The sequence below is a fragment of the Colius striatus genome, chromosome 8, assembly GCF_028858725.1.
Source record: "Colius striatus isolate bColStr4 chromosome 8, bColStr4.1.hap1, whole genome shotgun sequence".
In the NCBI taxonomy this organism is placed as follows: Eukaryota; Metazoa; Chordata; class Aves; order Coliiformes; family Coliidae; genus Colius; species Colius striatus.
In genome coordinates, this window is record NC_084766.1 from 23,963,755 (window position 1) to 23,974,162 (window position 10,408).

At 57.0% G+C, this 10,408-nt stretch overlaps 1 protein-coding gene across 1 annotated transcript; it reads left to right on the top strand.

Annotated features, from left to right (window-relative positions):
* Nucleotides 1-4,785: 4,785 nt before the first annotated feature.
* On the top strand, nt 4,786-9,121 carry GOT1 (glutamic-oxaloacetic transaminase 1). Its single transcript, XM_062001211.1, has 9 exons — nt 4,786-5,021; nt 5,308-5,489; nt 6,040-6,163; nt 6,374-6,486; nt 6,680-6,784; nt 7,323-7,473; nt 7,614-7,779; nt 7,911-8,053; nt 8,417-9,121. The coding sequence occupies exons 1-9, from the start codon at nt 4,907-4,909 to the stop codon at nt 8,554-8,556; spliced, it is 1,239 nt and encodes a 412-aa protein (XP_061857195.1). The 5' UTR covers nt 4,786-4,906; the 3' UTR covers nt 8,557-9,121.
* Nucleotides 9,122-10,408: the final 1,287 nt, after the last annotated feature.

The window sequence follows — 10,408 nt, forward strand, 5'->3', positions numbered from 1 at the left end:
TGGTTGGTGGATATGCTCCTTCTTGGGGGTGCACAGGCTTTGTCCTTACTGCTCTTGGTTGCTCTCTGGGTTTCAGATGAAAGCAAATAAGATGGATTTGGAACAACTCAAGCCCTGGCATGGTGGTAATTGGGACAAATACCAGCAATATAGCTTCTGCTATTTTTTAATTTTTTTTTTTTTTGTAATTATGTTTTGCTGAATCTGAAACATCTTTTAGGAACACGGTGTTTAAAGGGAACAATTTGCTGCTGAAATTTTCTGAAGCATTTAAAGAGGTTGAAATGTTCTTTGAAAGAGAAGATGTAGATATTCTGCTCCAGAAGTCTTCATTCAGAAACTGAAACGCAGTGAAACCACGTTTGAAATAATTTGTGTTATGGAGAAGCAATCAAGCCTTTTCTGATTTAGAATTACTTAATTTCTTTTGTTTCTGCCTTGCTCAAGGGAAACTCCTGTTGCTCTCACCTCCAGCAGGTGAGAGAGGAGGCAGCGCAATGTGTCAGGGGGCAGGCTGTCCTCAGGAGCACAGTGCCTGAGCGGCTGCTGAGCACCCGTGAATTCACCCGCCACTCAGCAGAGCAGGAACTGATTTCTTTCGGGTCTGGTGGATGAAATCTCTGGCACTCCCTGCGTTTGTGTGCAGTGGGGCGGTGGGAGGTGGGTGCTGCAGGGCAGCGTGGCTAGGGGCTCAGCCTTGGGGGCCACTGTGGGGTCATGCGTGGGCAATGCCTGTGTCAGCCGGGCTGGTGGCCAAGCTACAGCCGGTGCCTCAGTGTATCAGGAAGACGGTGGCGGAGGCCCCTTCCCAGCCCCTGACGGTGCCCCTCGGCAGGACCTGCGGCCCCGGCTGCCACCGGGGCTGGGTGCCATCAGCGCTCAGAGGTGCTGACAGACAGACTCGGCGAGGGGCTGGCGGGGGCCGGAAACTCCTGATCCCTCTTTATCTGCCCCTCGCTCTGCTCTCTCATCTCCCTGTCATGCTCTCTGTCTCGCCTGGTAGCTCATGCTTCTATTCCCGTGCCTCCCCAGCTGCTGGGGGCTGCCCACCCCTCACAGAACCCTACAGCCAGGCACTGGTCCTGCATTCCCACATCCCAGCCACAGTGTGGGGTCACATAGCACCTGGGACCTGCTGGGCTTGCTGCCTACAAGAAGCACCAGCCTGGAGCAAGGGGAGGCACCTCAGGTGCCCCTATTCTGTTTCCACATGCTGAGCATCAGCCACAGCAGCAGGCAGGTGCCTGGAATGCGGCTCTGTGGCTGCAGTGTGATGCAGGTTGGAGTGGAAGGAAAAGAACAGGCCCAGCTCAGCAGCATCATGGGCACTGAGGAGGTCAAGGAGGCTCACTGCTGTCTTCCCCAAACACGCCAGCAGCTCCCAGGCCAGGATCCAGCTGGGTACCAGCTCAAAAACAAGCCTGAACTTTTCACTTGGCACTCCTGGCATCCCTGATCCCTGTGGCTCCATCGCAAGCCCACTGTCCCAGCTGGTCAGGGTGGCGGCGTGGGGGTCAGGATCCGCAGTTAATGTAGCTGCCCCTAAACACACTGCCAGAGATCAGCTAATCTGATAATTACAGCAACAAAAGCCATTTAGACAAACCATGACCTGACCCCGGGAGCTTGGAATGAAAACATTTTACCCTCCTCTGTCTGGATCCTGCACTGAGAAAACATCTGTACTGGGAGGATGGCTGGGAAAACAGCCGCTGCACAGCACCCGCGGGGAACGGCCACAGTTCTGCTCCCTGCCTGCAGCCTCAGCCCGAGGTGGGCAGAGCCTCGGCACAGGGCAGCCTAAACCCGTGCCATCATGCTGGCATAGAGGGCGCCCCAGCACTGGGCAGGGTTCTTTGGTGAGGGAAGGGATGAGACAGAGGCTGGAGGAGTGCAAGGGTAGACCTTGCAAGAGGGAGTGAAGGGGATGGGGTGAGCAGAGTTTGTCTGCACTCGTCAGATAATGGCTTTTTCCAGGCCCACACAAGGCTTGACAGCACCTGGTCCCTGGCAGTCCCCACATCCCTGCAGCAGCTTGAGCTCTGCAGGAGCCAGGCTGGCCACTGGGTGCCCCTGCCTCTGGCTCCCAGGAGGGGCTGAGTGCGGGGGGCCATGCCTGTGTGCGGCATGGCAGTGTGCGCCTGAGGGGCTCTTTCGCTCCAGGTAAGGTGTGTGAGCCTTGCTGAGTGGCAGGTCATTGCTGCCTGTCAGTCGGAGGCAGGAGATGAAGGGAAGGTTGCCTCAGGGCTGGCTCCCATATTTCTCTTGCTTTTACATACATTTTGGTGGCACCCTTTGTGTAGGCTGGGGAGATGAAAGCTCAGGGCCAGAGGGATCTTGCTAACGCACAGCCACCCAGCTCAGGGGCCCGGCGGCCTGCTGCTTCATGCCTGTCTGTCTCCTTCCTTCATCTGTTCCCAGCAGAGCCCCACTCTGTGCTGCCAAGGGCACGGGATGCTGGCCAGGCTGGGGGCAGCCAGGCGCACTAGCAGGTAGCTCCTGCTGGGTCAGTGACCCTGGTGTGTCCCAGACTGTCACCGGACTGGCAGCGCAGAGATCAGGCTGCCCAGGAGCCCCCAAGGAAGAGGAGCAAGACAGTGCTGATTTGGGGGAAACTTCATTCTATTTTTCTGCTGTGACTGGCACTGCTCAGTCTGCTCTGGTGGTCCCAGGCAGTGGCTTGGTGCAGTCAGCTTGGCAGGCAGCACCCCTGCTCTTCTGTGACTTCCTTGCTTTGCTTTTTTACCTTCCCTGGGAAAGGGTTTGGCTACATCCTCAAATATCCCAGAGACGGGTAGGGTAAGAAACCAGTAAATGCAGTGAGAGTCTGCCAGTCTGGGGACTCCCCAGCACTTCTGTCTGCTCCAGAAATAGGATGCTCTAAGCAGCCTTGGTTGGCTTTTCCCATTGCAGTATCCCACTTGTGCAATGCTTTACTCCTCATCAGCAGAAAACGTGACACTCTGCGGTGGGCTTGTCCCCATGTACCTCTGATGCCCTTATTCTCATCAGCTGTTTCCCTGCTCACCACTGCAGCATCACTAATTTAACAGTATCTACAGACCTGAAGAAAATCAAGTGCTCTTCATCCAGTCAGGGTTAGAGTTAAGCTTAGGGTAGAGTTAAGGTGAGGGCTGGAGTTAATGTTAGGGCTAAAAGTAGGGTTTGTAAACGTCCTCACAGCACTCTGACAAGGTCAGGCGTTTGCACGGGCTCACAGCTATAGCAGAGAGCACATATGCAGCCCTTTCTGGGTTTCTGCTTGACCTTTTCTCAAGGTCTGATAGAGGTTTTGTTTGAGTTGGGCTAAAAACCCCATCAGGGCCAAGGCTTTGGTCTAGCACTGCTGTCTTGCTCCTCTGCCTTTCCCATTATGCTGTTTTCTCCAAAGGCAGAAGTGTTGGCATGCTGCCGTGCCGCCTGGCAGCTCTGCCTCTTCCTCACTCTCATGCTAAGCAGAAAGTGCACTGGGCAGTTCTTCCAGGTGCTGCCCGGAGCTGGGGGAGGTGAGGACCGTGCCCCTCCCCGGGGGTCTCCCCCGGGCAGCCGAGCTGCGGAGCCACCTTTGGCATGGGAGGGGGGTGAGAAGCCAAACTGGTTTTCCGTGGGATCTTGGCTGAGTTAACAAAGGCAGTATGTGACACGAGTTGTCTGCAAAAGCGTTTGGGGACAGGGCCTTTCCTGTCCTACATCCCCGTGTTTTATGTCACGAGGGGCGGGCGGGGGGAGAGGGTGAGGGTCGTGCTGCCGTGGCTGGTGTTGGCGGCGTCTTTCCCGTTTCCCGCGAAGCCTTTCCCAGGCGCTGCAGGACCGCGGACGACTCCCACAGATTTCAAAAGCTGCTTGGGACAGGCGGCGGGTTCCTAACGGAGCCAGCCCCGCACCGGGCCACAGCGAGCCCCTCTCCCCAGTGAGGGAGACGCACGGGGGATGCTCGGCCAGCCGCGGGCCACCTCCCGCCTGTGCCGTCGGTGCTGGAGCCAGCGCCGCTCCCCGCGGTGGCTGCGAGGCGAGCGGCGGGGCGGCGCTGGCGGCGGCGGAGCGATGCGCGGGCCGGCTCTGCCCTCTGCCGACAGCCCCCGGCACAGCCGCCGCTCCCCGTGCCCCACGGCGGCACCCGTCCCAAGGGCAGGCGCCCCCGGGGGGCTGACCTGCGGGCTGTTGGGAGGCGGGGAAGCGCCTGAAAAATGCGGGGCAAATGCGATGGGGATGCCCGTGATCCGCCATGGGGTGGAAACACGCACAGCGGGTCACCGCAGCCTTGGGACCACACGGCAGCCGTCACAGCGGGTCACCACCTTCCCGCACGCCACGAGCCTCGTATACGGCTTCTCCTGGGGCTGTCGTGCTCCGCAGCTCTGCGCTGCACGGGCTGCACCGCCGGCTCCCCGCCGTGTCCCCCGGGCACTGTCCCGCGACACAAAGCAGCGCACGCCAACCCCAGCAGCGCTCCGTACCACGGGTATGGCGCCCCGGGACCACCTCGCACCCCCATCGCTGCAGCTCCGGGGAACCTCCCCCCGCCACAGGAGAGCGTGCTCCCGCAGCCGCCGTAGCAGCCCCGCAGCCCCGCGCTCTCTGCCGCTGCACCCTCCCCGCGCGGGGCGCGGGCGCCGCCAACCGCCTATAGGCAAGGCTGCAGTCGCCGCGCCGTTGACGTCTCAGGATCGAGATTGGCTGCCCGCGCTCCGCCCGACGGGCTGAAGGGTCGCCGATTGGCTGGCGGCGGGGGCGGGGCCGCCCGCGGCCCGCTGATTGGCGGCGGCGGGCGCTGGGCCCGCCCCGCCGGTGAAGGTGAGCGTCTCCTCCAGGCGCCGCGCGCCCGCAACGTACCGTACCGTACCGGAGCGGGCCGGGCCGGGCCGGGCCGCAGGGCAGCGCAACGCAGGGGCCGCGCCGCGCCACCATGGCCGCCTCCATCTTCGCCGCCGTCCCCCGAGCCCCGCCTGTCGCCGTCTTCAAGCTCACGGCGGACTTCCGGGAGGACGGGGACGCGCGGAAGGTCAACCTGGGCGTGGGCGGTGAGTGCGCGGCCTCCCCCGGCCCTGCGGGGCCCCTCTTGGCGGGACAGGCCGGTCGGCGGCCCCGCGGCGGGCCCGGCATTACCGGAGCGGCGGCAGAGGGACCCGGCCCCAACGGTCACCGGGCGCGCCCGGGAGGGCGGGGAGCGGGTCACCGGCGGGCGTCAAGGTCGCGGGGCCGCCTCCCGCCGCCCGTCCCACGTCCTCGGGTGTCGGCGTCCCGCGCAGGCCCCTCCGGCGGCCGGGAGGCCCAGCGTGGAAAGGACGACTCTCCCTCTCCTCGCAGCTTACCGCACGGACGAGGGGCAGCCGTGGGTCCTGCCGGTGGTGAAGAAGGTGGAGCAGCTGATCGCCAACAACGACAGCCTGAACCACGAGTACCTGCCCATCCTGGGCCTGCCCGAGTTCCGGGCCAACGCCTCCCGGATCGCCCTGGGAGACGACAGTCCCGCCATCAAGGAGAACCGGGTAGGTGGTGGACAGGGAGTGAGGCTGGGAGAGCTGCTGGTACCCCCGGCCTGTCTGTGCAGCAAACCAAGCAGAAGAGCACAAATGTAGCTGCGTTATGGCAGGCTTTGGGGATTTCACTGACATGGTCTTTACTGGTTACTTGATGAACCTGTGTACTTGCAGCTGTTTGTGCAAGTAGTTGTAGTATTTGGGAAAGACCCAGGAGGGGGCTGTAATTAAGATTTCATTTGCCTTTGTCTTTTAATGGTTGGCTCATGGGAAACTGAAGCTAGATAATAGACCACCTTTCCTGAAGTAAGCTCCTAAGTGAGAGCCTGCTCAGTGCCAAAAAGTAATGGGAACAACTGGAGTCTATTTATAGCTATAGAAGGTGGCATGATGGGCATGAGTGCTGAAAAAGGTCGAAGACCACTGGAAGGGGATGGTGCCCAGGCTGGGGTGACTGCAGGAAGCACAGCTGGGCTCCTGCCTCACTCTTGCAAGCACTCTATGCAGGGATGGCGAGGCCGAGCTAGGTGGGCCCCGCTGGCATCTGTCTGTGTTGCAGATTGGGAGTGTTCAGTCCTTGGGCGGGACGGGTGCCCTGCGCATCGGGGCAGAGTTCCTGAGGCGTTGGTACAACGGAAACAACAACACAGCCACCCCGGTCTACATCTCCACTCCATCCTGGGGTGAGTCTGCCCCCGCCTTGCAGGGAGCCCCACGGGTCGGGGGTGAGGGAGGGGCCTGGGCAGTGAGAGAATGTCCTTGCCTTTGTGGGTAGAGGGAATGTAAGTATCTCCATCTCATGTTTTGGTGACATGTGGGAAGATGCTGGGACTGGAGGTGGTGTCTTGCTGGAGGTGAGACCTGCTTTTCTGAAAGGTGATTTCTTTCCTCAGAGAACCACAACTCTGTGTTTGTGGATGCTGGCTTTAAAGACATTAGGACCTACCGTTACTGGGATGCTGCCAAGAGGGGTCTGGATCTCCAGGGGCTGCTGGATGACATGGAGGTGAGTTAAACTGGCATGGCACAGGTTGAGCTTGGTGCTGTGTGGTCAGTAGGTGGCTGGGCTCTCACATGCTGTGCCTGGATGTGGATCTCTACAAAAGACTACTGTTGCCCAGAGCAGCTTAGGGCCTCCCATTCTGCTCTGGGTACCCAGTCTCATCCATGTGTGTGACCAAGATCTGCTCTCTCCTCAGAAAGCGCCGGAGTTCTCCATTTTCATCCTCCATGCCTGTGCACACAACCCAACGGGCACAGACCCTACTCCTGACCAGTGGAAGCAGATTGCTGCAGTTATGAAGGTATGGGCTGCTGCTAGGGCTAAAGCAGTGATGAGGGGACAGGTAGCTCTTGACCGTCCAGGGCACTTGCATCCAAAATGAGCTCAAGGGAGTAGCATGAGATATGGTAGGAGCTGGAAGACACTTGCAGGGCAGATGCTGAAGGGAGAGGCTGACAGGATGTGCTCAGAGGATAGAAGCATCCCAGTTCTGCTCATACCTCCAACTTTTTTCTGTCACACTGTGGCATGTGCTTCAGTGAGGTTGCTTATACTGGAAAGATTATTCATGGGCACCTGCTTTTCACAGGTGCAGGAGAGTAGGATATAAGCTGGTGCATCTCGCTTTTCTCCTGCATTTGTCCTTGTATTGACCACTGTATTTTTCTTACTCTTTTACTCCAGTAGAAAGAAAATATCTCAGTCTGGTGTTGCCAGACCATATTTCCTTTGCATTGACCTGGAAGCTCAATGATCATTTTTCCCCCCTATGGGGACAGGGAGGGTGAAATGAAGGCTGTGGGGAAGGGCTTTCCCTCTAACACTGTTCCTCCTTGCAGCGCCGGTTCCTGTTTCCATTCTTCGACTCAGCGTACCAAGGTTTTGCCTCTGGCAGCCTGGACAAGGATGCCTGGGCTGTGCGATACTTTGTCTCCGAGGGCTTTGAGCTCTTCTGTGCACAGTCGTTTTCCAAGAACTTTGGGCTCTACAGTGAGTGTCTGGCAGTAAGCTGGCCCAGTAGCACCGTACCCAGGCAGATGGGGCTGGCATGCCAGGGCGGGGGGCAGGGAGACCTCTGCTTTGCCATGACGTGTAAGACCAACAGCTCGCGTCTCGGGGTCTGTCTGCAGATGAACGTGTGGGGAACCTGACAGTGGTGGGGAAGGATGCAGACAACGTGCAGCGTGTGCTTTCCCAGATGGAGAAGATTGTGCGCACCACTTGGTCCAACCCTCCCTCGCAGGGAGCGCGCATCGTGGCCACCACGCTTTCCTCCCCGCAGCTCTTCACAGAGTGGTGCGTGCTGCCAGGCCCCGTGGGAGAGGGGAAGGGGGAAAGCTGTCTCGCTGCCTGCCAGGCTTGGCCAGGTGGCTCCAAACCAGATAGGTGCCTGTCCTCAAGCTCTGCTTCCCGCCTTCCTGCTGCAGGAAGGACAATGTGAAGACGATGGCAGATCGGGTCTTGCTGATGCGGTCAGAGCTGCGGTCTCGCCTGGAGGCACTGGGGACCCCGGGCACGTGGAACCACATCACAGAGCAGATTGGCATGTTTAGCTTCACAGGCTTGAATCGTAAGTACCAAGTGGCCTGGTGGAGGGAGGATTGGGTGAGGACATCCCTAGAGATATTCAAAAGATGCATAGATGAGTCTGAGGGATATGGTTTAGTTTAGTGACGGGCTTGGCGCTGTGAGGTTAGTGATTGGATTGTATGATCTTAAAGGTCTTTTTCAACATTTATGATTCTATGTTAGTTTTGCTGGGGCTGAACTAGGGCTGAAGCATTCCAAGCAGGAGTCTCTCTGGGACCCCACTGGAGTGGCCAGTGCTGGCAGTTTTCTGCTTGTGAAAGATTCAAGCAGCTCTGACTGGTTCTTTGGGGTTTTCTGAGCTGTGAGGTCACTGCTCTGACCTGATGTCCAATTGTTTCCCTAGCTAAGCAGGTGGAGTACATGATCAAGGAGAAACACATCTACCTGATGGCTAGTGGGCGTATCAACATGTGTGGCCTGACTACCAAGAACCTGGACTATGTGGCCAAGTCCATCCATGAAGCTGTCACAAAAATACAATGAAGCACACGAACAACCAAACTTACATGAAGTCACCAAAGCTGTAGTGTGTAGTCCGTGTCTTTTCCTGCTCATGGCTTGCCTTGTCCCACACCTCTTGGGGTTCAATAAAGATGGGAGCAGTAGCTCAATCAGGGATAATCATCTTTTGGCCTTTGTGAAGCACCCCTTGCAACGTGGTAAGCCAGTGTTCCCAGGAGGGTAGGGGCACCATGAGCTGTCTTGGCTCTCATTTGAGTGATGGCAGCCTGCTCTTTGGGCATGTAGAGCTGCATCTTGAGCACATCCAAATCAATTCCATGCAGCTGATCAGTGTGATGTAGGCCAGGTCCAGTACCAGTGCAATAGGCTGTGGGACAACAGCCCAGTCAGTAGGAATCTCAGACAGCTTGTGGGCTAATGTCACTCGGTAGTATTTTGGGGAGGGGCAAAGCTCTTGCTGGCTTTCTCTACCCCCTCCACATCCCCCACCCCAAGTTTTGAGCCTTATGCGAGCAAACATACGTAATGGTGGTAAGTGCTTCTTTGTGTTGCTGACAGAAAATTAAATCTCCATCTCTGAACACTACCCCTGCCTTGCGTGGTGTCGTGCCTTCAGGCTGCCCTAACCTCTTCACAGGCTGAGGTTAAAGCTGCAGCGTCCTGGTTGGTCCACGAGGTCTCACTCAGTTTGTTTCAAGGCTTTCCCTTTCTCCCTCACGGTGTGGTTATCACTATTGCTGCTAATTGGGCACAGTCCTATTGGGAGAGCTTATCTAAAGGAAGATGACCAGTTCCTCCCGTGTCTGTCTGGCATTCCTTTCTCTGTCCCGCTGCCCTATGCCATCCAGCCCATCGTGTCCTCCTGTATGTGTGTGTTTATTGTGTGTTACCCAGCCATCTGTCCATCTCTGGCCCAAATCTCCTGGCCTGCTGCTAATGTGTCCAAAAGCAGATCTTCTGTGTTCCTCCTCAGCAGGACCCTGGAGAACCACCACCTACTTCCCATGGCTTCAATGGTGCCTGCCAGGCACAGTCTGTTTCTGGCACTGAAAAATGGCTGGGACCATCTGCTTCTGCTCTCTGCAGTCACTGTTTGCAGATCTATTTGTGAGCTGGTATTACCACCTTGACAGAGCAGCCTCCTGCCTAGATCTTGGCAAAGAAAGGGGAACAGCCTCTTTCCTAGGCTTACTCATAGGGACTGTTGCCCTGATGGATTTTGCTTGTGCAGCAGCTTAGACAGCAAAGGCAAAAATAGTGCCTCCTTCCCTTGCTGTGTTTGTAGAGACAGTGCATGGGGTCTTGTTTGTCCTTTTCAGATTAGTGTTTGTTTCACATCAGAGTGAGCCAGAGGCTCCTCTGTACAAGTGGGGAACCTTTTCTCCCTCTTGGTGTCCGTCCACGGCTGGGATGATGTAATGGTTAAAGGATGACTGCTAGGGGTGATCTCAGGAGAAGGAGTTGAAGGAACCATCTCTGCTTTCATTATTTCTGGTATCTGCCTACACTTCTGTCTTGACAGACCTCTAGGTATGGATGCTGGCCCATCCCACATATGTTCTGTACCAGTGTACCTCGTGATCTGGTAAAGCTTTGCTAGCCTTACCAGCCTTGTATTTTCCTAAGAAGTGACCTAAATTTCTTCCTTTCTGTGGTGTAAGCTCATTATCCCGTTCACCATGGCAACAGAGAACAGATTATTCCTTTTTTCTCTGCTACAGCTTTTTATGTATTTAAGAACTTCCTCTCTCCTCTTCACATCCTTCAGCAGTTAAGACTAAGCGACCCAGTTTCCCTCAGCCTTTGGGATAGGTTGTTTTCCAGCCCTTGCTTTCCTCTGGCCTCTTTTCAATTGCTGTGTGTTTCGCTACAA